Consider the following 27249-nt stretch of genomic DNA (forward strand, 5'->3'; position numbering starts at 1 on the left):
CACGAGCAGTAAAATAACAAAGAGGACTCTACAATGAGTAGAAATACCTACTCACCATACATGAACTCTATGCTGAGTGTTATAAATAAACTGAGGCTGAATCTCATGGCAGGTATTTATGAGTTAGAGTACATTTCATGAAAATGTCATTCTTACCTGGGATTCCCATAAGGCAGCTCCATTAAAAATAGCATCAGGATTATAGCAGGTCGTATCAGTCTTTGCTCACAAGTAATTTTGTCCTTCTTTTTCACTACACTGCATATATTTAACATAAGATTGCCTGTAGAAATTTGAACATCAACTTTTTTTCTATCAAAAATAATTAAACCTAAGTCTTCTATGTGATTGTATTCATTCTTTGAGCTCCCTCAACTTAAGAAAGCTGCAGAGAGTTACAACTTGCCAGTTGGTACAGAGAAAGTATAAGCCTATAACGACACACACGTATGTGGCCACCAGGGGAAAGTAATCATTCTTTATTAGAAAACACTCCTTAGCGGATGAATCAAAGGCCTGTTAAGAAAAAGGCCTTTGATTCGAAGCCCATTCAAAGAAACTAACATCCAGATAAACACAGAAGTCTCCAGACTGTCCATCTGAAGTTTAACTATGTCACATGTGAAAAGGCAACTCTATAAACATCAACACCACTACCACAGTGGCCAATGGACAGCCAGATGTGTCTGGAATAATATCCCACAGCTTCACATCTGGGTCTCATCGCTGGCTCCCACTTGCAGTTCTTCTTTTTTCATTAAAAAAATATTTTACATTATTGGGTTTAAAACTCCTTTAGAAAACAGGGAGAATTTTTGTAAAATACCAGTGAAATGCTTTTGGTGAAATATCTATAACTAGGATCAAAAGGCCTAAAGATACTGATTAACTCTTATCTCTTGAAAGTGTTTGTGATTTCAAAGTCTCCTCTAGTATGTTTGTTTGAACATGACTAATCATATTTTCTTATTTTCCAATAAAAAGTAGTAAATCTCTGCAAGATTATTTAAACTTTAAAGGTTAAAATTATGATCTTAAAGGGAATATTAACTACTAGGAAGTTTGTGATTACTCACGGGGCTGAATTATCTAATATTTAACCTAGGAGAATTTTACCCGGAAATTAGCAGATCTGCTCTCAAGCTGCTTTTTCTTATAAAGAAATAAAATCTGACATTTATTGGCAAGGAAGGAACCAACATGTTTTAAGTGCCATTATGTGCCAGACACTGGGCTGGGGAACATGTTCACTCATTTGATCCTTACAATTCTCTAAAGTAAGCAATGGTTTTCCCATTTCTACAAAGGAGCCAAGGGTCCCTGGGTAAGGAACTTGTTCCAAGTTAAGTTGCTAATAAATGATAAAGTGAGACCCTGCTTGAAGTCTATTTGGTTTCAAAGACCATGTCCCTTCCAGCCCACTGTGGCATGCGTCAAGTTCCCCCCCCCCCCCATGCATATGAGAGGCACTGGTGCCAGGTAAAATGTGGGACACGAATTTCAACAGTAACATGCTTTGCTTTATAGGAGCTCATCACTTAGCAGAGGGAGGTGAGACACATGTATGAATAACTACAACACAAATATAAAAGCAGAACATGCTAAGATGGAGATACAAAAGGAGTTCTATCAAAGCACACAGGAGAAAATAACTACTTTAGTTGGAATGGGGTATGGTAGGGAGACATACTGGAAAGGACTTCTGAGAGGAAATGAGACTTGATTGGGCCCTGTTAAATGGCTAGGTGATTAGGAGAGAAGTGAGAGGAGAGTATAGACGAGGGTACAAATATTGATGCAGGAAATCTCTCTTGGGTGTCTCCCTGGTTCACAGTGATTCTCCCAATCTTTGGAGATTACCTCAATACACAGGTGTCTAACTTCCCAGGGACAATTAATTCATTGCAGGGTTCCTACCTGACCCAGCTGGGGCAATCACATTCTCTAACTTGGCTACTGTAACTTTTGAGCTGAGACATAGAACCCATGGGCTGGCAAATGAGTCAGCTTATGACAGCATCTTATTGGTGAAGCCTCTCAAGCTGCCCAGATTTATACTCCTGAGTCCCCGTTCTTCATCTCTTCCACGGATTCCCTGACTACCCTAGTAGCTCTCGAATAAATTTCCCTTTTTGCTTAAGGTAGCCAGCGGTAAAGTTTTCTTCACTAATGCAGTGGAAAACATATTCAGGAGACAGTAGGTTATAGCACCTGGCTGGGAGGCAGGTTATGCGAAGAGATGAAAAAGATAAAAGGGCTGCAGATGCCTCAGGGCATCCTCACGGAAGTCACTGAGTACAGGCTAATGATTTTAGACTTCACTCTGGGAGTCATACGCCGCAACTACTAATACCACTAATTCTACTACTACTTAGACATTTATTGAGTATTTTTTATATACTAGACAGTTTTAAAACTCTAAGTGTTTTAAATACATTTACTCATTTAATACAATAAGCATGTGAGCTAGGTATGATTATCACTTCATGAGTGAGGAAACTTAAGCCAAGAAAAGTCAGGTAATTTGCTCAAGGTGACACTGAGAGCAAATAAGTAATCTTTACAAATAGTAAACTGGAAAAGTACTGACAATGACTCAACAGTGTAGAGAATTGAGGCAGGGAGACCAGTTAGGAAGCTATTTCCTAATAATAAGCAAAAAGTGGAGGGCATGACATAAAGTAGGTATCAACTCCACATGTAAGTGGATTTGAATTGGTCACAGTGGGGGTCTTTTTGCTACTGTAAATTTGATTGGGTTTTGCAATTAAATGAGCTACCAAAAATTACTTGAAGAGGGGTGGGGGAGGAATGGAATAGGAAGTTGGGGTTAGCAGATGTAAGCTATTATATAGAGAATGGATAAACACCAAGGTTCTACTGTATAGCACAGGAAACTATATTCGATATCCTACGATAAACTATAATGAAAAAGAATATAAAAAGAATGTATATATATGTATAATTGAATCACTTTGCTGTACAGCAGAAATTAACACAACATTGTAAATCAACTTTACTTCAATAAAAAAAAAAAATTACTTGGGTTTGTATCTTGGGTGACTCCAAGGTTAGAGGATGCAACTTACATATGAGAGGAATATACATGGTGGGAGTGAGATCATATGTCTGGTTTTGTATATGTCTGCCAAATCTGTCATATGATATGTGGATAGTATTATTGACCCCCTGTGCTAAACAATATTCAATGAATAGCAAAGTTGACGTAATTAACCAAGTGCCCAAATGTCTTCCAGGGAATAATGTTTGGTGGATATTTTGCAAATATCGCAAAGTTAAAGTGTTCTTGTTTAAGAAGTACAAGAGGTCACAGCAAAGCTATGCAGGAATCTTACAGTTTCTTCCTTTTTTCCCCTCTGTTCCATTCTGTTCCACTCATAATCATCCTAAGCATACCTGCCTCTACTAGACGCTAAGACTATGCCTCTATCCTTTTCTTCTTTCTGAATATCATTGGATTGCATGTAGATTCACTCAGAAAGTCTCTTCATTCCATACGTATGTAAACCTGGTCCTCTGAACCCCAAAATTGTTATGATGTAGGAACTAAGGGTTCTAATTCCTCTTTCTTATGCTCCAAAGAAAATACAGTTTTCAGAAATGCAAACCCCTTCCCCACAGTGTAGATGGCAGGTTACACAAAAATGGGGAAAAACAGATGCAGTCTCTCTACGGTGGAGTTTCTGCCCTTTCCAGTTTCACTTCCTGCAACAAAAATGACACACAAGATCCTGTGTGGAAACAAACCTATCCACGGGCAATAGGGCCCACCACACGCTGAGGCCAGGCAGGGACCAGCCCCACTGGTGACCTCCCCGCTGCCTCCTCAGGGAGAGTTATCCGTGAGACCTGCCTTTGAGGAATGTGTCAGATAAGGTTCCTGTGTGATTTCCAGACTCTGAACAAGTGAACAAGCCGAGCTAAGCTCTCCCTCAGCCTTGGATCTGCTTTCTGCACGCACACCCGAGCGTGCTCACAGACCACGCACGCACTGGAGGGAAGTGGCTGGCCACACCCTGCCTGTCTCAGCCTCTGCACGACCTTGGACGTAAAAAGAGATTCAAGGGGAGAGAGCGCTTGCCCACTTTGTGGCTGTTGACAGTCTGGTTGCAGGGGATTACATTCCTCTTCAGTGTTCCTGTTCCCAGCACGACTAAATGGGGCTCTTCACATCATCTGCTTCACTGCTCTGCCTAGAACTCACTCTTCTCCCCTCCCTTTGTCTAATCCCAGTCTTCTAAGATGCCCTGTCCAACCAGAGACAGACTGCAACCTCCACTGAATCCTGAAAGCACTTGCTCTCGGCCCTACGTCACTCAGCACTTAGAACCTCTTTTGGTTCCAGATTCATAAGCCCTTTGTGGGAGGCACTGGTAAAGGGCATACGCCTGGAAGTGCTGAAAGACTTGGGTTCAAAGCCCTGATGTACCACATCCTAGCTGAGTGACTGTTAGTAAGATCCTTAGTTGCTCAGAGCCTCAATTTCTTCAGCTATAAAATTAAAATAGAAACAGTGGCTGCCTCACTTGATGTTATGAGGGTGAAATAAGACAATGCCTCCAGAGCAGCTGGCACAGTGCTTAGCATATAAGAAACACAAATTAAAAGCTAGCCATGATAATTATTCCCAATAAAAGCATAGACTATAAGAAAACAGAAACTGCGCTGTGTATAAATGCCCAGTACTTATCATTCCTATTTCCCTCATTGCTATTATGTCATTGTCATTACAGGAGGGGACGGAGCATGGTCATCAAGAATGTGAGCTCAGGAGTCAGACCACCTGAGTTCATATTCTGACCTCACCACAATTAGGCTGTGTGCCTTTATGTGCATTATTTAACTACTCAGTGCTGGGTAAATTATACACTAATTGAGTTGGCCATTAAATTGGCTTTTGGTAAATCTGCCTGCTTTCACTATGAACGCTACATTAGGGAGTTTAGATTTTTTTTTTTTTTCTTGCAGGCAATAGGGAGTTTTAATCCAGGTAGTGAAGTGATCAGATTTGCATTTTTAGAAAGATTATTTGGCTAGATGTCTAGAGGGAAAACTATAGGTGGACAAGTTTGGATGTAGAAAGAACATAAGAAGGTTAGCAATACTACAGGTGTAAGATGATGAATATATGAGTGGCGAAACGGACAGTCTTGGTGACAGACTGGGTCCGGGAGATAAGGGAGAGAAAGTTTCTAATGTTAATGACGAAAGTTTTGCTTTAGGTCCTTGGGTATATTGTGATGGCTTTAACATAGAATAGAGGAGGCAAAAACGGATTTCAGATGTGTGGAAATAATGAGTTAGTGATTAGTTTGAGATTCTATGGGACACCTGAATGGATCTGTCTGGTGCGTAAAGTGGAATTCAGGAGGGAGATTGGGCGGGGGATAGAAAAAGGCTGCCCACGTGACGGTTGAATCCATAGCAGTGGAAGAGATCTCCCACAGAGAGCATGTCGGGAAGAGTAAAGGTTGAGGGCGTGACCACGAGGACCACAAGGGTAGGAGAGGAAAAAGAAGTCTTGGAGGAGTTCGAGAACTGAAAGAGAGTCGAGTTGTGGAACTCAGTGGAAGGATAATATTTTTAGAAGTATGGGGAAGTCAACAAAGCTGGATGACAAAGAGAGGTCAGGGCAGATTAAGGCTTAAAAATATCCACAGGATTTGACAAGTAGGAAATCATTGGTGACCTTAGTGAGAGCAGTTTCATGGACAGAATGGCCTGCCTCCTTGTCTGGTACCTAGTAAGTACTCAATGTGTATGAATAATAGAGTGCAAATTTTAAACTGAAACTTCAGTAAAATGAGAAAGAAAACCAATAGGCACAGAAAAAAAAGTGCAGGTTAGTGAACACATCCAAAATCGTGGAGCAATTCTCTCTTATTTTTTCTTTAAATACAAATGCCATGAGAACACAAGTCCAGTTTGTCCCATCCCAGCAACAATTCTTACCTGGAGAGACCAGTCCATACAAGTGACTACTCGGTGCTTGGACCAATGCTCATCATAGAACTGACGATTGAAAGAAAGGTTGGCTCCAGCCTGGACATCCCTAGGAGGGTTTAAACATCAAAGACAAATATGATGCTTCAAAATGGGGCTTTATCTCTAGTGCTCATACTGAAAGAATGAAATGGCAAGAGCATGGCACACAATACTCTCTAAAGCCAAAGCATCAATTTAGACAGCAAACTCTGATCATAAATGAACGAAAGGTGGTCTCCTTTCTGCAAAGCTCTCTCTAACCTGGCCCAGAAAAGGTCTCCACATGTTGTTCCAAGCCTGGTGTGAAATGTCAAATTTGTTTCAGCTTCCTATCTTGAGCAGTTCTAAAGCATTCTCCTCCCCCTAATAAGCTCTGCCTTGAATCAGAGTTTACAAGAGATTTCCCAGCTCTCAAGGAAACACAGCACATTTGGAGATTCTTTGGTATCAATAACACCTTATCTGGCCTTAGACCAGAAATGATATGCATGTTTCTCTTTACCTGTAATTTCTGATTGAAGGTGGCAGTTGCCTCCTTGCTCAATAGCAAGTGAAAAGTTCCACTGTGAGACAGGCCTGCTGGGGAGTGAGGGATTCACCAAACACCTTAGATACCTCACATAGACCAAAATAGCATCTGGGTGGAGGAGGATTACACTTTAGCTAGTGTTTACTTGGCTGATATTCAACTGGCTGCAAAACCTCCTCTGAAGAACTCTGCACTGGTCATGCATTTGCTCCACAAGACGGAGTGTTTAAATTGAGTCATACTTGTTCTGTGTCAGCAGCTATGGGATCTGCATAAAAAGCTGCCTATACTCCTTGGGCTTCAGTTCAGGAATTCTTCCACACTCACCTTTTTTTTCTGTTCATTTGCTTCATTCCATCGCCTTGCACCCTGTATCACTTGTCCTATATAGTTCTTGTTCAGACTGGGTGACTTGACCTCAGATTAGGTATTTGGGCTCCAAGCAGCTGACTTATTATGACTTTTTTTTCCCCTGCTAACCTTTCCTCAGCTCCACCATTGCAAACTCAGGCAAGAGGTACATGCACCCAAATATCTGCCAGGAACCCAGTATAACACTGTGCCAGGCACCCAGAGGGAAAGAGGACTCAGAAAACTAACTGAGCCATAGAGTAATGGCTTTTTAAAAGAAAACAAATATAACACATATATTCAAAATATTATTCTCTTTGATGTAGTCTAACGACGCTGTCAACTGTTTAGAACATTTTTAGAACTCCCTTTTGAAACTGTTTTCAGAGCCACTGTTACATTGCCTTGAGCATCTTCAATGATGATAGGCTGGCCTTTGACAATGTATTTGAATTTTAGAAGTAGTAAAATGTCAGGTCTAATGAAAAAGGCAGGTAATCTCGTCTTTTCATACTGTTCTTGGCCAAAAGAAATTGGTGGCTAGAAACCAGCTATATCTCTCACAAAGCTCATAAAGTGCCTCCAATTATCCACATGAAGATGGCTGACAGCCCCTGCCGAATATAATACATATGTTGCAGTCACAGGGAAAGTCATTTGGGGCCATTTACTTCTAATGGTTAGTTAAAAGTAAATGGCACTTGTATTTCCTAAAAGACATATACACATCATCTTATGGCATCAAAAGAGGAAAGAGTTCCCAGTCTCTGTTGGCTGTCTCCCACATCAGTTAAGGTCTCCCATATCTCATGTTTATTTTCTTCGGCTTCCTGTTTGCTTAGACATCAAAAATAGATCTACTGGATATAACACAAATCTCCTTTTGCTGCTTATGTTTTCTCAGAGGACAATGTACATGACTCTGCCAGTCTCTATCACCTGGACTGTTCCCCAGATATCAAGTTCAAAAGCATTTCATGGAAGCACATGATAATTACAAGGAAACTCTAAGCCAGAAGTCATAACCAAAGCCCTTAGTCAAAGCTGTTCAGCAAGATCAGCTCTGGAATTTGATACTCCTCTGATTTGTTAGGCTTGGAACTTGCCTACTCAAAACATAAGTGAATTTAGAATCAACAGATAACTTATCACAGTATTTTTTTAAATGCACACAAGAAACTAACCCATCTTTTTCCTCTAACTCTCGACCACTATAGTCAAAGAAGATATCGGAGTCTTCTGCCAGCGCTCTTTCAATTACCCGTATTGTCCGATCAAAAAAGATGAGAAATTCCTCTGAGTGAAGGATCTGCTGTTTTTCTTCCTCTGTCAGCTCCCTTGGAGGAGCTATTTATGTAAAAGAGATTGTTGGAAAAGAAAAATAAAAATGGATAATTAAAACATTTCAAGAGGAATCCAACTCTTGAAAGACACTGCTTATCAAAAGAGTGATAAGACACAGTGAAATAAACCACTGTTAATATTAATTCTAAATTACTCTTAAAGTCACACCAAAGGTTTTTGCAGATATCTTCACTGACAATTTTACAAAAAGATTTCATATCTGGACTAATTACTATTTTGAAGAGTTGAAAAATATTACAAATGAAAATGATTGGTGTGTTTTAACAATGAGTTCTGAACGTTATTTTCTTTAGAACTGAACTTGAAAAACAGCTCAAATAGTACATAATAGAGAAATCTATAAAACCATGTATATTAGATTGTAAAGCTGCATATACTAAATAATTAAGAACTATCTATAATATGATCCAGATAGCACCTTTCCTCTTTCTACTGATAAATTCATTTTATTTTAGATAGTTACTTGATAAGGCTGATTGATCATTATATAGATTCTCCTCAAAAACTGAAACGTGTCCTTCCAAACCCACCTTTACCCAAGATATCTTCTGCTTTTAAACAAACACATGGAACAAATAACTGCTATAAGACACCTCATAATTGTTATTATGCTTTACTTTTCCAGCATGATTAATCTTATAAGACTAAATTTGAAGATACAAAATAAGGCAAAGAGAGATTAAATAACTAGCAATATGTCATAGTGTCTGAAAGTCAGCTCACCTCAGAGTCACGATTAGGTTATATAAACTGTTCCTTCAGTAGCAGGGTTTACATAAAACTATAGAGGAAGGATTAGGAACTCCCCCAGAATGAGAAATCCCTAAGGGCAGAAACTGTCAGCTGAACCTTTGTGGTTCTTCAGGAACCCCAGTTCAACTTTCCTGCAGAGAGACTTCAATAAATGTTTGATCAATTACTCTTCCAGTAGGACCAGAAGCTCCTGGAGTTTAAGCTACAAGAGGAGGGCAGTGCATTAAAACCATAGGGGTCCCTGGTGGAATGACTCACCCACAGGATTTCCCAAACACTTCCACAACCATCCTCATAACCAGGACCGATTTCTACCTGGCCACGTGGTCAGAGGACTCATTTAGGTACAGCCACCTATAGCATAATGTTTTATGGAAGTGTTATTTGATTTGATTAATGATATCTTGAAGCCACTGTCCTGAGAAATCTGAACTGTCAAGAAGCCCTCCTGCAGAGCCATGGAAGTAGATCTCAAGCTTTTAATGTTCATAATGTCTCCCCCCTTCTGGCCTCCCCTCCCCTGCCCCAGACTGAAAGGCAGGGGGGTCTGGAAAGACTCCAGGGTCTGTATTTGTACAAGAAATTAGAATGATTATGATGTAGTTGATTCACACCTTGAGAAATGGAAAAACATGATTCATCCACTACAGCAGAAGATTATCTCCAAATACAGCTCACCCCGGTGTTTCTAGCAGCCCTAAATACAGCCGGAAATATTTCTTTGTTGCTGAAGTCTCCAGAGCCCTAAATGTGCCCATGTGTATTGGGACTCTCCAAAAACCTCCATCCACATCTGCTGAGCAATGCTGCACAGACACTAGTTTGAGAAATGGTGAAGTGGGCAATGTGTAAACTGTAAACAACAAGAACTCTACAAAACCAGCCTGGAATCCAAGAGTTACTCTGCCATTTGCTAGCCTGGATTTTTTAATCAATGAAAGCTCTCTAAGCCGCAGTGTTATCCATAAAATGAGGCAATGACACCTAAACTTTAAGTCTGGTTTAAGACTTAAATACACTGGCAAATAGTTCAGCATTCAATAATTAGCAGTTATATATAATTTGTCTACTTTCTAAAACACCCATAAATGAGGCATTTGAATTTTTTCACCCTGATATAAGTTCAAGAAAACAGTAAAACTACTAAATGTAACTAGGTAAAGGGGAAAACGCTAGGGTCCTTTTGGTTTGGTCAGTACTGTTATACAAATAAATAAACTTCACTAAACAAGGATGCTACAGGGCCAAGAAGAATGTCTTATTTTAAAAGCTTCATTCAGCTTTTGTCACTGCTGATGGATGACTTGAGACACACTTGAAATTAAGCAGAGAAATAGGAATTTTTTCCCTTTATTCCTGTTTTTACATTTTAAAAATATCTATTCTATTCTCTGTTTATCTTTTTGAGCTACTTGTATTCCACCTGTATATTTCCTTACAGGTCCATTACCTTGAATAAAAAACAGTTCCTGTGTAATTTTCTGTAATTTTTTTCTTCCCTGTAGCTTACTGTCATTTTGATCTCAGCTTTCAAGACATACAACTTCTTCTCTAAGAGAAACATAAATGGCTGATCAAAGTGTATTTGCAGAGGCCAAGTTCAGGTAAGTGAAGCAGTAGCGTCTCCAGATATTATGTTTGGCAATACAATATTTGGCTTGAAATTAAATTGCTACTGAAGCAAAACAAAGAACATATTTTATATTAAGCTTTGATGTCTAACAGGGATCAAATGACATGATTTGTTAGCACAAAATAATAAGATGCATGTGCAGATGAGTACTTTTTAAAAGTCATAAACAATATTCAACTTAGGAGTTAAACAGAGCCATAGTTATTTTCACTAAAACCCCAAACCTCTCATATTTAAAAGTCTTTAAATTGATGTGTTATTACAATGTAATGAAAACATAATGGAGCATCCAGGAACCACAACCAAAATCTGTATTTGGAGGTAAAACCTCTCCAGACATCATATTTCATGAAAAAAAAAATTAGTTGATTAATGGAGTCCACAAAATTTTAAATATAAGCATAAACAATTAAAATCAGAATTGTATTACTCCAGGATAGACCCCAAATTCTCCCTGAAATCTCTGTTTCTTCAGCTTTTCCCTATCCCTGGAACCTAAAGAATTATTTTCAACATCTTCTCTGCATAAAAAGGTAGGAAGTAATTTAATAGCAACAGGCATAACAGAGCAAAACAAGGGCAATGATAATGTTTGATTTTTCTTACAAGTTAAGCAGAAATTGCTATTATAGGAGGTTTGTTGTTTGTTTTTGCAACATGGAGTATTTCTGCCAAGAGCTAACAATATTTTATGCATTTAAAGTGACCTTTTTTAAGAAATAAAGATTCTTCAGGAAAAGTAGTACACATGGATATGACTTACATATGAGCCAATGACAGCACAATTTTCAAACTTACCCAAATTTACCTGAACAGTTATATTTAGCTTGAATAAGAAGTATGAAAACAATGTACTAGAGTCACGAAACTCAAAGTTTAGAGAACTGCCTAATTCTATGAATTCATGGCCTGCAAAATTAAAATCTAGTATGAATTTTATTTTAGGGTCTACTTTTAATTCTTTTTATTATAGAAATGTTAATTTGTCTTGGTATTGTACATGAAAATACTTTTTTATGTGTCTCTCATGTTGATTCTATCCTATTTGCTATGCTTTCTTAAGTTTTCTTATTGACCTGAATGTGTACCTTTTCAGTTTCTTTTTGATTTACTCTGTTTACTAGACACTATATCTTTTGATTTCTAGAGTTCCTGGATTTTTTTTCTCTGTAAAAATGTAAAATCCGTAATGGAATCCACAATTTATATTGAGTATTTTACAATCTCATTTTTAGGTCAAAAGTAATTTTTAAAATATCCATTTCAGAAATGTCTTGCCTTGTTTCAATGATGTAGCTTTAAATTTCAATATAAAAATTACATCTTTTAAATATTTTTCAAGAATATATCAAAAAGATTAAAAAATAAATAAGTAAACCCACAAAACTTAAATATTAAATCAGATTAAATAGGGACAGTAGCTCTTACTGAATTTTAGAGTGAAATCAGTTCAAAAACAAGAGCAAGAAAACCAAACCAAACTAATAAAGAATGATGTCCTTTTCTGAAGTTAATGTGAGGTTTATGAGTTAATGCGCATTTACAAGAGTCACGTTTCCGATTCTGTTGCTTTAAATCTCTAAACATGAAAATACTAGGACACTCACATATAGAAATTTCCTAAAATTTGATTAAAAGCTAAAAGCTACCTGCTGTTTTCCCTACTCTGTTGTGGAAAAAAGAGTGTGAAGAGTAATAAATCAAACCCATATTTCTTTACTGTTTAATGCATTTTTGATGTCACATGGGCAAAAATGTCAAAAGCTAGTGAGCACTGACTTTTTTCCCATCTCCCCCTGAGCACTTTTTTTTTTTAACTCCAAAAAAGGGCCAGATTTCTCAAAAATGTGTTCCCTGGTTTGAAACTGTGTATGTCAAATTTCAGCCCAGAGCAAATGTTTATGGCTAAGTAATAAATCCCTGAAACTCAGGGTTCCTATGGAAGTGCTGACACAGCCCTGACTACCATGCAGCTGTATGAACGGCGCCACGATTGTATCTGCTAGAGATTCTTTAAAAAGTTTGCAAAATACTGTCTTGCTTTAAAAAAAAAATAGCCAAAAAAAAAAAAAAAAGCCAGAGAGGGTTTGATGCCAACGTAAACATGCTTTTAACCCATTATGTGCTAATTTGCAGAAAAGCCATTAATAGAGACTTAAGATGCACGGCTCGGCAGTAACAGGAAATGCACTTTCAAACTTCTTTTGGACTTTTAACAGGACTTTAATCAATTCCATGAAGCATGAGTGAGAGTTGAAACTGGAGGGTGTTTTTGCTCAGAACTTAAGAAGGAGGTTGCAATGCTTTGCCAGAGAAGAGAATTTGGAGATTGGGGCTGGGGGGCAGGAGGGAATCCGTGCCAAGACACACAAAATACACCCTGGCTCCTTATCACCCAGTACATCTTAAGGATATTTTGCCAAAAAAAAAAAAAAAAAAGAGGGTGAGGGTATTTTAGTAAACTTTGACTTATTTTGTCTCTTGCTACACCTGTGTTAATGATATTCTATTCACCAGCTTAAATATATACATGTTCTTAGTAGGAGGTTTAAATGTGAACTTGCTTCAATCAAATCCTTTTAGCATCTCTCAGAAAGAGTAACTTGTGCCTTCTGTGGAGGCCACTGTTAAAGATGCTGAATCTACTGCCTGCCTACAGCCGTACCCTAGAACTTGACAGTAACCCACCTCACTCAATGCCTGGGCAGGTTGAAGTGAGTCCCTATGGCCAGTACATACCCACTCCTACAAAGTCCCCAGGGACAACCATGTGCCATGCACTTCGCCAGAGCCACGGGCAAACTGAAAATTTAAAACTCAAATGAAATTCTAATTAGACTTATGTTGCTCTAAACTTGGGACATTTAGTAGGAAATATGGAAGAATCTTTTTAATCTACACTCCATTCTCATGGACACTCCATTTCTCAATAAGAATGACAATCTCAAAATTCTCTTCTTCTCCATAGGCTGAAAATCTCAAAGGGACACAAACTTAGATTTTTAGGGAAACATCAGCTATAGTATTTCTTGCCTTCCCCTTTCTTTTCTTTTTTCATTATTGCTTTCTTGTTTTTTGAAATCCAGTGCTATTACAGGAGGATGGCTTTGTGGGCAAGTGTATAGGCTTTGGAGTCAACTCCAAATCCTGGATCGTGTACTTATACATCATGTATCCACGGGTACATTTTTAAACCTCTCTTTTCCTTTTTCTCTATCTATAAAATAGGGGAAATAATAGTATCTGCTTCAAAAGGATGTTGCGAAGGGTACATAATATCTCTGGAGTGTTAAGGAGAGAGCCAAGTACCTAGTAAGCCCCTAATAAATACTAGTCATTGTTATCACTGGAGCATGTAAAGGCTGCTCCTTCTGATATGGGCAGAGTGTGGAGGGAAACTTTTAATAGTATAGTTAATAGTGATGATCATGGTTAATGTTTCTCTGTAGACCACACGAATAAACCTCAGAATTTATTGACATAATAATTATACCTGCTCCTTTCCTTTACTGTTATCATTGGGAATACTGTTATCATGATGGCGTGAACCAGATAACACGTCAATTGATAGCAAGTGTCTTATTTTACTGCTATTTAGTAATAATTTTACTGGAAATGTGACTGGACTTGTTGCTGGACTTGTGGATGGTTCGTATTTTATTTGTTTCTGTCAGTCAAAAAAATAAAGGATTACAGTTTATGTTGCTAAATGTAATGTACTGATCAGTCACAGAAAACCTTCCACGCAGGAGGTATACGTTTAATTTTTACTTACCTCTATAGTCCCTTATGTTGGTTAAAAAGACAGCAATAAAATGATGACTCAATTTAGCTCCCACACCATACCTTCCTTCACCTCCTGTTTTTTGTCTTGATTTTCCAGTTCTGAATCCTGGCCAACTTTAGGTTCTACCATTTCCTCATCATCCTCATCCTCTAGAAAAAAGAAAGAGAAAAATGCATTATATTCTTTCCTTCAAATCAAAGTGTCTGGCTGATGGTGGGAGGTAGGGGCAGAGGGTAAAGTTCCAATCATTTAGGGCGGCTTCTAAGTAAATCAGTCCACGATGAATGCCCAAGATATACATTCATGAATATATGAATACATTATCTCCAAAAAGGGCCTCTTTGAAAGTCCCCCACGCTTCTGAGAAAACCGCCCCGAGTCGGCACCTGCTACATCCCTCTCCAGGCCCTCACCACATGGGATGTCTTGGAATTGCCTCTCTGACCTCTGAAGCTTCTTCGGAGATGGGCCAGGAACAGATCTTAAAATGTTTCCACCTGTAGCACATTCTCCACAGGGGACACCTGCTGTACAGACGACTCATTTCCAATTTCATTCTCACCAAATTAATTTGGTTTTGACCTACAGGAAAGGGTTAAATACAGGTCTGACCCCAGGTCAAATGCCATTGGCAAGTAAACAACCTGGGGTAGGGCCCCAAAAGTCATTGCCATTGGCCTGGGAGAATGCAACCAACCTGAAATGGCATTTACACATTCAGAGCAGTTCATGCATTAATGTGAATTTAATGAGCACTAACAAACGGTACCAGTCGGCCACCACCGCCAGATGTTACAGTGCTCTTCCTGCCCTACGCAAATGTGCTCCCACTCTCTCTCTCTCTTCCCAAACTGCCTTTCTTGGAGGTCCCTTTCAGTGCAGAGTGCTTGAAATCATCAGTCACGGTGTAGGGGATAGAGGGGCAAGACAAAGTGTCACAAGAAAATCCAACTTACAGGAATAAAACAGTATAAAAAATTAAAACTTGCTTCCATGGTTTTTAAATATATTACCTTCGCTCAAGTATTATATTGATTTCATTGGCTCAAATGGAGTTTAAAAGAAATGACTTCACTTCCTCCACCCCCATCATTCATTCATATATTCATTCATTCAACAGATATTGATATTTACAGACGTTCTATAAGATCCAAAGCTCTATGGAGAGTCCCATTTCCATCACAATAAATCCTGAGATTTATAGAAACTCAAAATTTCAGCTCTAACCACTTAGAGAATGCATTATATATGCATATTTAAATGCCCAAACAAATATGTATAGCCTGAAAAGCAACTCTAAAAGTTCTTGATTATATTAAGCAAGTGATTTGCAGAAGGAATATCCATTTAAAAAATATGGATATGTAAAGTATAGTATTGCAGTTTAGATACTGAAATACAGTAATCTATATGCATGTGTGTAGATTGTGGAACCAACATCATTACTTTATAATCACACTAAATACATATTGGAAAGAATGTAAAACACTTTTGAGGAAAACTGTCATTTATTATTAACACATTAACACAGTTATTACTAACACATTATTACTAACACATACCTGTGAGACAAAAATGTGCACTTAAAATTTTGAAAAGTACACTGTTACCCAGATCTTTAGACAAATAGACCTTATAAATACCACATCTAAATCTTTATATATAAAGATATTACTGCTATCTGCCCATTAAAAACCAGCTTGGAAGGTCCTGAACAAAATATTCACCTCGACCTGATGTATCTTCCTGACCCAAAGACCTAACACAAAGCCCAGTGACGCACTAGCGGGAGGGAAGTTTCCTCTTCTGGTAAACCTTGGATGGAGAGGCAATTTTCAGAAGGCCACTAATCTGCTAGGAAGTAGCTCCATCTCTGAACCTTCTAGAGACAAGTATTTAAATCCAATGGATTCAGCAGCTGTTCCTTGGCACTTACTAAATACAAGTAAATACAACAAATGCAAAGGTGCCAAAGCCCACTTTATGGGTTGAACTGTGTCCCCCTCCCCAAATTTCTATGTTGAAATCCTAACCCCCAGTACCTCAGAATGTGACCTTATTTGGAAATAGTGTCATTGCAGATATAGTTAGTTAAGATGAGGGCATGCTGGAGTAGTGTGGGCACCAAGTCCAGCACGACTAGTGTCTTTATAAAAAGGGGAGATTTAAACACAGATTCACATGCATGGAGAATGCCATTGAAGATGAAGGCGAAGACTGGGGGATGCTTCTACAAGCTGAGAAGTACCAAGGCTTGCCAGTAAACCACCAGAGACACAGAACAGATTCTTCCTCATAGCCCTCAGAAGGAACCAACCCTGCCAACATCTTGATCTTGGAATTCTAGCTTCCAGAACTGTGAGACGTTCAATTTCTACAGTTTAAACTGCTCAGTTTATAGGACATTGTTATGGCAGCCCTAGCAAACCAATAAAGCCAGTAGCGTGCCTTACCTTCTATGATCTTATAATCTAGTAGAAGAGATAATGAGATATACAATAATAACAACTAAAGCAGTGATGAATGCTTTACTTGTATCATCTAATTTATTTATCCGAACTTGGTACTACCAACCTAATTTTATAGATGGGAGACAGAGTAATTTCCCCCAGAGAAACTCCCAACCATGTTGAGCTTCAAGTTTTGTCTGGTTCTGCATGTTTTGATCTGATCTGATCTTTAACCATTACGCACACTACGTCCCTACCCGCAGCTGTCATGAAATAGAAATGCTGTGGAGGAAAGCCTGAAGCACAGCAGGTGCGCTGCTCAGGTGCAGGGTAAGGAGGGGTGTGTGGAGGCTCTCAGAGGTGGACATCGCGTGGTTCGCTCTCCCAATTCCTGGAGGTCAGCGCATGTAACACTCAGCTGAGGAGAAGTTAGGTTTCACACCCTTGAGAGCTAAACAGATGGGTTGCTTTATTTATCAAAACTATATATGCTACATCCACACTCTATTCTTATTTACTTTGTGGAATACACTCTCCTGAGACCTGACCCGCAACATTTACTACAAAGCATTGCTGTATTCCTTCAGCCAGACAGATTCGCAGCTTGGGTGGGAGCAGCATTTCAAGGGAAGTAATTGGTCTGAGTTCAAGGCTGGAGTCTACCACTTGCCAGCCCCTGACTTTACATGGTTCGTAGAAACTCTCTGAGGCCTTTTTCCTCATCTGCTGAATTGGGATAATAACCCGGTCTTAAACACAAATTTATTGTGAGAATAAGCAAAAGTGTTGATGTGAAATTGCTTTTTAAACCACCAGGAGAGTTGCAAACATCCATACAGAGGAACCGTCAAACAAATGTTGCCTTAGCTTGTATGTCAGAAAATATTTACTGAGCACTTACTATGCGCCAGGTGCCAGGCACAGGACAGGGAACAAGACAGACAAAAAAACAAATTCTGTGCTCATGTCACAGAGCGTCCACGAGTTAGGGGAGAGAAACTACAAACAAACAAATAAACAAAACATACACTGTGTCAGGTAAGTGGGATGGGGACAGAGAAAGCTGAAAAGGGACATTTGGCATGCTGATAAGGGGAGGAAGAGGTGAAATTTTAAATAGAGTGGTCAGGAAGGGCCACACTGAGCAAAAACTTCAAGGAGTTAAGGCGTGAGCCACGGGAAGATCATGGGGAAGTAAAACTAACAACAAATAGATTCTTCCATCTCACTCCATAGACCCAAAGGGTGGAATAGGTCAAGGTCTAAATTACTTTATTATCAGCTCCTTTGACTATGGAAAACAATTGTGCTTTTATTAGAACCACCTAGTTTGTACATTCACATTTTTTAGTTCTTAAAACGAAGTCAGTTTCACCAAATGACTTTGGCTAGTCAGCTTTAAATAGTATCAAGTTCTCACCTTTCGCAGCTATAAGGATTTTTGTTTTAAAAAATCCTGGAAGAATCAAAAGCAACATCATGACAGATAGTGCCACTTAGAGCTTTTAGGAAATATATTATTCTATAAGGGCCTGGCTATAAAAAGGGCTAGATTGTGATAGAAGTGTGTTAGTTTATTTTTTGAAGTAGGTGGGGAAATAGCAGGTTATCTAATTCTTTAAATAGAAAATACTTCCCCAGAGAGTATGTTTTCAATGAGTTCTTAAATGAGTTCTTATAATATGTGCAAAGTCCCATAATGAGATACTGTGAATAAAAGAGAAATAAATTTAAAAAACAGTACCTGCCTTTTTAAAGTAGTTACAAACCAGTTGTAGGCATTAATTTTTAGTGGCCACAGAATTCTTTGTCTATCATCCTTTTAAAGACAGAAAGTGAGTGTTTCAGTGGATTTGTTAAGGAAATAAAACACAAGAGACTGGTTTGTTTCTCTGCATACTGATATGTTTGCCTTGCTCAGCAAAGAGAGTATATTTTTCTTTAAGACTCTGGTTTCCTTTCTGGTGCAATTGGAATTACTTCTGTTGAAACCATTTTCAGAACAGTTAAATAACTTTAAAGAAAAGGATTTATGTAGAACCGCTACAGACTACTGCTATATGAGTTGTGCTACTAGTTTATACCCGGTTACATTTCCTCTGAGATTGGAGGGAAAAAAATTACCACCCATGTACAGTTTCCTGTACCAGGTACACATGAGAAATTAAACTACTGGCAGAAGTTAATTGCCTGTTAGCCCAAGGGGCTAATTTCAAACAATAGCATCTTTTAGAAATTATTTTATTTAGCACCCAAATTCTCCCGTCTGCAGTTGTTGCCTTCTTTCTCTCTAGTTAGAAAAAAGTTTACTCATCACTGTCTTCCTTCCTTAAGATTTTCTCAAGGTCTAAACACAAGTAATTGCATGTTTGGCAGCAATTACACATAACACACTTAGCACAAGGCCTCACCCCTTATATGAGCTCCCAAAAGGTTAGTTTCCTCCAGTAGTTGGTGGATGAGAATGAAGTCAATGTCACCAATTTGAATACGCCACAGTCCTCTGAGTGTTGGGCTGCTGTGATGGCCTCACAAATTTGAGTCTTTGGAAAGGAAGTGCAGGGGACCGTTCGTCACTGTTGGCAATACAACATCAAAACCCCTTTCTGTCTGGGGGGGGCGGGATTCCCCTTGCACTACTGTTGTATTGGCGCCTTGCTGGACCCTACTTTATTCTCCTGACGCCCCGGGAAGACATTTTCCTGCTCTCCATTTCCTGGTGACCAGGACACAGGCAGGATCTGGGTACTGTCCTAACAGGGGCTTTGCTCATAACAGGGGCTTTGTCTCTGGAGCCAGGAGGCAAAGCTGAGGGGACAGCTAGGATTAACGAGGGGCAACATGCAGCGGTGTCTGACATCCTGGCCAGACTACTCCAGAGCTCCACGGTCTGGGTTCCCTTGGTCTTGCCCTTTTCCAAACGTGTTCCTTCTGCCTCCTGTTGATTCTGTGAGTACCAGATTTCCTTCCAATAAATCTCACTAGAGGTGGTGTCAGCACCAGATTTCCTTCCAATAAATCCCATTGGACTCGGTGCCTGCTGCTTGCAACCAGAATCCCGAGTGACATGGGGCGGCCCTCTGTGAAGAGAAGGGCTTGGGTTTTATGAGGTCAGTGGGTTCTTGCTTTCCCTGGCTCTCTCAGGGCCTGCAAAACCCCGGGATAAGAGGGTTTGAGTGCCTGGGCTGAGCCCTTGACACCCTGCTCCTGGCTTTTCACAAGGGGCCTGTGGCCTCACGGAGGACCGCTAAGTCAGGTCTGGGGGAGAAAGAAAGCAGGGAGCAGAGTGGGCCATTTCACTCCATCCTTCTCGAAAGGGGCAAGAACAAAGCAATTACCATATGACTTCGAATCGAACAGGCCAAAGACTGTAAGATACACAATTACTTTATGTACCACTAAGAAAACTGATTACTGCTAATTAAACTATAACATACATCAATTCTAATGTGAAAAATTGTGAATGTTGAAACTGATAAAATAATTAGTGGCTTAGAAATGAATAGAACACTAGCTTCCAAAAGTTAAAAGGGATGGCAAGAACACAGAGTCAATTCTAAATCAAACTTACTACTGTGCTACTGTTGGTGAACAGACTCGGCGAGATAACAAAAGCTCTTTTTTTGTTTTTTGTGTTTTAGATGTATTGCCCTTAACTTAAGAGCAAATGCCCTAGTCACTTTTATATAAGTCTATGTATGGCTATTTCAGATAGGGATTCTTTTTATAACATATTTAAAATTTTTCTATAGAAAAACAGAGTTAATCTCTCAAATTAAAATTTATTTTCGATTTAAAAAATAATTCACCTTAATGAAGATATTCTTTGCAGTTCTGTCTTCGGCTTCATCTTTTCTCATATCAAATGCCACTCTGGATAATATTTACATTTGTCTTCCATCATCACCCACAAATGGATGTCTCCTGCCAAGATATCCCTTCTAGGCTCCAGATTCTGTATTGTACATTCCAACATGAATGTCCCCCAGGCACCTCACACTCGACATGTTCAAAGCAGAACTCCCACCTTCCGCTGAGATCTGCTCCTTTGACTACATTCTCCATCCCACCTAACGGTACCACCTTACACACGGGTTCACAGATGGATATCACAGTACCACCTTTAATTCATCTTTTCCATCAGAGCTTATGGGGTCTCTAAGTCCTTTCAATTCCTCCTCCAAAATCTGTCTTAAATCCACCTCTGTCTTTTCTGCACTGCCCTCACCCAGGCCATTGCCATCTCTCTCCTGGAGTATTACGATAGCCTTTTGACTGTTCTTTCTACTACTACCAGTCTTGCTCTGTATTTCTAGTAGTTTCATTTTTATTTAAAAAATACATCTGTTTATCCTCTCTCCACCAAAAAAAATTCTGGAGTTTCCTATAAATTTCAGTATAAAACCCCATAACTTCTTGTCTCTTCTACCTCAGTTTGCATTTTGGACAATGCACAATCACCCAAAATCCCAGTAGGTACATGCCTCAAAGGCAATGCGCATTATTTTTTTCTGCCTGTCCTGGTCTTCCCTCCAATGTCCAGGAGGTGATTATTACTAACTCTTTGTGATGCGTCTCTGGAGCTTTAACACTTCCTCCCAAGCAGATTTGTTGACCCCTTCCACTGTTCCCTGTTTTATCTCTATGATAACACAGCCAAGACCACTTGAAACTAGGTTTTGCATTTATCTCCAGAACCAGACAAAAAGTCCCTCAAAGACCTACGCTTGTTAGTATCATCAACGTCAAGTACGAACACTAGCAATAGCAAGATGGGTGATTGCTCTGGAAAGGTAGTGTGAACCACACCATGTAGGACCTTGAATGACAGAACAAGTTTGGACGTCTTTCTGGAGATCAGTATCCCCCTTTTTAATAAACATACATCTCATTTAATCCATAAATATTATTTAAATTTTCAAAAGGAATTCAAGGCACTGGAGATGCTAAATATGACTTTTGAAACCTCACTTATCTCCTTCCTAGCCAGCTCTTTATGTATATTCTAATATAGCTAAGGGGCGGTCTGACCTTTGATGAAAATTATTGCTGCCATCCAGCCCTGCGGAGAAACTGGAGGCTTTTAAAAATTCAAGAGACAAGGTCTGATTTTGTTTAAGAATATGGAGGCTGGAGGGGAGTGGGAGAGCCTGGAATGAGGGAGACAGTTAGAAGGTAAGCTACAGCCATAACCCAAGAAACAGATGATGAGAACTTGGTTTAGCATGGTTCAGTTGCCAGTAGGCGTGATGAATCGGACTGTGAATGTAGACATGTGTTTGTACAGCAGACAGTGAGGGCTCCCATTCAGAACTCACTCAAGTCACCTTATCCTTGGACCAGCTTCATGTACAGTTTGCCAATTCCACCAGGAGTCCAAAGAGAGGCACCCTCCCGATACGTAGCACGGCGGCCAAAATAAAGTATAGCATGCACCACTGAATGCTTACACAAACCAAGGTGAGCGCCTCTGTACTTTAAAAATATGCGGCAAAGACATATTTTGTGGGATTTTCAGTAAGCACTTTGTTAAATATACTACATGCTAATATTTAAAAAAACCTTCACTTTCTGGTCTAGAAAAATCTGGCCAGAGTAAAGAAAACATACATTTCTCATCGTACAGAGCACTCCTGTTAACACTCTAGGCCACATCAGTTCCCTCCTAAGGCTCTAACATGACAGTACTTGGAAAGTTTACTTCCTGATGGAATGTCACACAAGGCATTGCAAATGGGAGGAAATGAAAGAAAATATTCAAAACAAGGAGGAAGCCAGAGAATAGTACTTTTTAGCAGCTGCTTCTGAAACTTGTAACTGTGCTGATATATAATGTGTGTGCAGTAAATATGTGCTGAATTGAGTTGATGTGGATTAGTCAGCTTGCGTGGAAGGACAGAGACCAGGAAGGGAATGCCCTTCTAGAGATGTTCAGGCAGGAGCCCATGGGTAACTTCAGCATTTGATGTTTGGGGATGGGAAGATGTGATTGATCTCTATTTCCATAAATTTTCCTCCTTAAAAACCATCAATGGCTCCCTATTTCCTACAGCATCTCAACATTTAAAGCCAATCACTAGCTGACTTCAATTAATTCTCCAGCATTGCCCAGAGCAGAAGAGTCCTTAGCTCACCTGTGTATGAAATAGGCCAAGTTTGTTGCCAGAAACCACTCCCCACATCTTTCCTCTCTTTATTCTTTTATATTTTTCAGGTCCCCATCTCCTAAGCTTTCTCAGGAAGTCATGGAGCCTTCAGCCGTGATCAGTTGAATGAACTAATTCATACTAATGGATTAGAGAATGGTAACCCCAATAAATTAATCTCTAATGGTGCAGGAGCTGGGAGGGAGATTTCGAAACAGCCAAGCCACTCCTCAAATCAGTCCTCTGTTCTGCATCCTTGGAAGCAGAACCATCATTGCACAACTCCAGAAAGAGCACTCCCATCGTACTCTATGTTAATAGGGCCTCCTTGACGTGTACAGGACACAGGCTCTATATCTATTCTATATCTAGCTTTATTTGTATAGAGGCATACACACACATACACACACACACACAGACATTCTGAGCAATAATTCAAAACACTAGAAAATGCAATTCTTGTCTGCTTGCAAAGGGAGAAGGGACTCCTAGCTTTCTTTTCCAGACTTAAGTCCCTTTTGCTGCCTACTTTTGATTTTGGACAATCCCATACCCTTCTCTTTGTTTCCTCTATCACTTCTTCAAATGTGCAATTTTGCACTTCCTCTCAGTGGGAGCATGGCTTGTGAAAAAGAAAACTGGGGTCACAGGGACAGAGATGTCATCATACCTAACTTTCAGCAGCAACTATAGATATGTCCCAGAAAAAAGTAAATCTCAAGGACTCCAGGTACTAAAATGGTTACTGTGTTATGCTAGCTAATAAAAACAGAGTAAAATAAGTAGAAACCATTTAGAAACGTTATTTTGCTCGTAAAGAAATTGTTCGTAAGGAAAACATGGTACCTCTCATCGTTAAGCCTGTCGACTCTGACATTTAATGTCAAAGCAGTCATCACATCCACCACCGCACATAGAGGTCATCCCACTATTACATGTTCTCTAAGTGACTCAGTTATACATACATACACACACACACACACACACACACACACATTCTTTTTCATATTCTTTTCCATCATAGTTTATCCCAGGACATTGAATATGGTTCCCTGTGCTACACAATAGGACCCCGTTGTCCATCATTCTATACGTAATAGTTCGCATCTACTAACCCCAATCTCCCAGTCCATCCCTCCCCCTCCTGCTCTCCCAACCACAAGTCTCTTCTCTATGTGGGTCTGTTTCTGCATTCTTTTTGTGAACAAGAGAATCAAATCTTGTTAATTCTACCTCTTTGTATCCCCTTCACTTGCACAACTGCCTCTGTCCTCTCCATTTTTCTCCCTCCTTCTCTTTGGTAAAGGCACCATGGTCGTTTATGTGGCTTACTGACAGATCTCCTAGCTAGCATTCTTACCTCCAGCTGCTCTCTATGCCTACCCTTGACAGTGTATGACAATCTACACTGTCAGATTAATGCTCTTAAAACAGAACTCTGCTCATATAAATTTCCCAGTGAAAGCCCTTGATAGTTCCCATGACATGCAGAATAAAAGCTGGATTCCTTGGCCTAGTCTTCAAGTCTTCCAGGGTCTGACTCCAACATGTGTTTCCTGCTGAACTGCCTCTACCATGTTAATCCCCTCTCACCCCTGTCAGTACACACACTCCAGTCAGCTGACACTGACACTGTGATCGCTGCTCAAACTACCACATTCTATCTGTCCTTTGGTTCATGTCGCTCCCTCAGGCAGACTCTTTCCCTCCGTTCCTTTTACAAAACATGAGCACCTAATATGTGTCAAGCACTCTTCCAGGTGCTGGAATTAGAGCAGTGAACAAAACAGACAAAACTTCCTGTCTTCATGGCACTTGCATTCTAGTGGTGGAGACAGAAAATTGGCAAGATAAACCAGTAAAGTCTACAGTATGTTAGAGAGTTGCAAGCGCTAAAGAGAAAAGCAACACAGGGAGGTGGTGGGTATCACAATTTTACATAGGTAGCTGGGAAGTCCTTACGGAGAGGTGGCATTTGAAAAAAAGACTCAAGGAACTCAGGGATCAAGCTATATGGATAGCTGGAGAAAGCATTCTAGGTAGAGGAAACAAAAGCACAAGGGCAGGATTTTGCTTGGAATAGTCAAGGCCTTGAATACCTTTGTATCTTCCCCGCATGTAAAATCGATCTACACTTCAAGATCTTATTCTAACAACCCCCAGCTCCCCAAATCTCTCCTGTTCACCCTTGTTGGAAGGGATTTCTTCCTCATTTAACCCTTCATAGCACTTGAGTCTGTCTTAACCACTTTCTATATCCAATCAAAGAACTATCATGTTTAAAAGTATGACATTTATCATGCTCTACTTTATGTATATGTATTTATTTTAAGCAAAGCACATCCCTGTACATTTCTGAGCTTTCTTCTCCGTCCAAAATTCTGAGTTTCTTGGGATTAGGATGCATTAATTATTCATATTTATTTGCCCCAATATGGGTGTTAAGTAAATATTCTTGGCTGTTTTAAATGTTAATAACGTCATTTCCCCAGTGTTCTAAAAAGCACATTTTCTCAGTGGTTTCTCCAGTGTTTCAGCTGGATCACAGATCTCTTCACTCAATTTCACATTCTAAGGCTCCTTTCCTTGATCACTAGGTCTCATCATCATTGCCAGCAACTCTTCTCTAAACTTACCCTGAGACTCCCTACACTCACTGTGAGGCCCGTGGTCCTGTACTTTGTTTGGTGTCCTCATCACTGGTCCCTAGGTATTTGCTCACCACCTAATGTATGCTCAGATCTGTTCTAGGCATCATGGAAAAACAACAGTGAACAATTCACTGAATCATATATGCCAAGCTTTGTGGTAAAGGTTTTATTCCATTAGCCTACTGAATACTCCTAACAACTCACTGAGGCAGACATAATCAGTTCTCTCTATATATGAGGCTTAGAAAAGAAGATGATCAACAAGGTTAGAGCTACAGGAAGAACAGAGTCAAGATTCAAACTCATGTTTTCCAACTCCCAAACTTCCTTAACTTGCTGCTAAATCATACCAAACAGTATAAAGGAAGAAAAGGGAACTGTAATGCGTATTGTGGCTTTGACCACCCAGAATCCACCGAGTCACATCTTTGACTAACAGTCTCTCTATTCTTCTTTGGTGGACCCATCCCTCCCCACTCTCAGCTAAGCAAATCCTTCTTAAGATTTAGGGGAACACTTTGTATCTGAGGCAGTGACCAATGAGACTAAATCTCAGTATTTCTCTTTGGACTATCAGTAGAGTGACCATAACATCTACTGTCCAAATTGGGATACTTCTCAGAGGGAATGGAGGTACAATTACTATTTAAGCAGGACTGGCAGGTATAAACGAGGACAGTCTGGGCAATCCAGGATGTGTGGTCACCCCTACCACAAGGAAGCGGACTCCTCTGTTATACTGCACTGTGTGACTGTTCTCGCCAAAACAGGACACGTGGTTACTCTAACCATCAGGGAAGTGGATTCCTCTCCTCCATTGGATTGGGTGTCATACTAACAATGGAACCAAAGCTGTCCTGGCTCCCCATATGGAACTTGAAAAGAATCAATAAATAAAGCATGGGGACTTCCCTGGCGGTCCAGTGGTTAAGACTCTGTGCTTCCACTGCAGGGGACACAGGTTCGATTCCTGGTCGGGGAACTAAGATCCCGCAAGCTGTGTAGCGCAGCCAAACAAACAAATAAACAAACAAATAAATAAATAAAGCATGGCCAAGAGATGGATAGTGGTAACAGTCTGCAACCTAAATTGACCAGTAGCTGAAGCCAGCACGTCCCTAGAATCTAGGGCCTAGATTTATATTCATTAAGAGCCAACGAACATTCTTTCGGCTTAAGTAATTTGGAGTTGGTTTCTCTATCGCTGGCAACCAAAAAAGTATGAATGGTCAGGAACTAGTAACTACGGACTACCTACTTTGTAGGTACTCTCTATTTCTCTTCATGATCTCTTTTAGCATGCACACTAGCCTGCAAGGTAGCATAGGGTTAAATGCATGAGTCCTGCTGCCATGCTGCTCAAGTTCAAATCCTGATCCTACCATTTAGTAGTAACCTTGGACTACTTACTTAACCCCTTGTGCCTCAGTTTTCTCATCTACTGATTACAAATTGCCCTCCTTGGTTAATGATGATTCTTTAATGGTTTAAGACACTTAAAGAACATTTTATTATGATTGATGAGGAAACTGAGACTCAAAGAGGTTAAATACGTTTCTGAAAGTCAGAGAGCTACTA

At 39.7% G+C, this 27249-nt stretch overlaps 1 protein-coding gene across 4 annotated transcripts in view; it reads right to left on the reverse strand.

Moving 5' to 3' along the window:
* Positions 1-27249, reverse strand: part of DYNC1I1 (dynein cytoplasmic 1 intermediate chain 1) — a 336617-nt gene that overhangs the window by 122188 nt on the left and 187180 nt on the right. For all 4 annotated transcript variants that reach the window (XM_082398343.1, XM_082398344.1, XM_082398342.1 and 1 more), the window contains 3 exons: positions 14484-14573; positions 8071-8233; positions 5974-6073 (listed from right to left, as the gene is read on the reverse strand). In XM_082398343.1, coding sequence (XP_082254469.1) covers positions 5974-6073; positions 8071-8233; positions 14484-14573 — 353 coding nt within the window. The remainder of the gene's footprint in view (positions 1-5973; positions 6074-8070; positions 8234-14483; positions 14574-27249) is intronic.

Source organism: Balaenoptera borealis, assembly GCF_965194805.1.
Source record: "Balaenoptera borealis genome assembly, chromosome: 7".
Classification (NCBI taxonomy): Eukaryota; Metazoa; Chordata; class Mammalia; order Artiodactyla; family Balaenopteridae; genus Balaenoptera; species Balaenoptera borealis.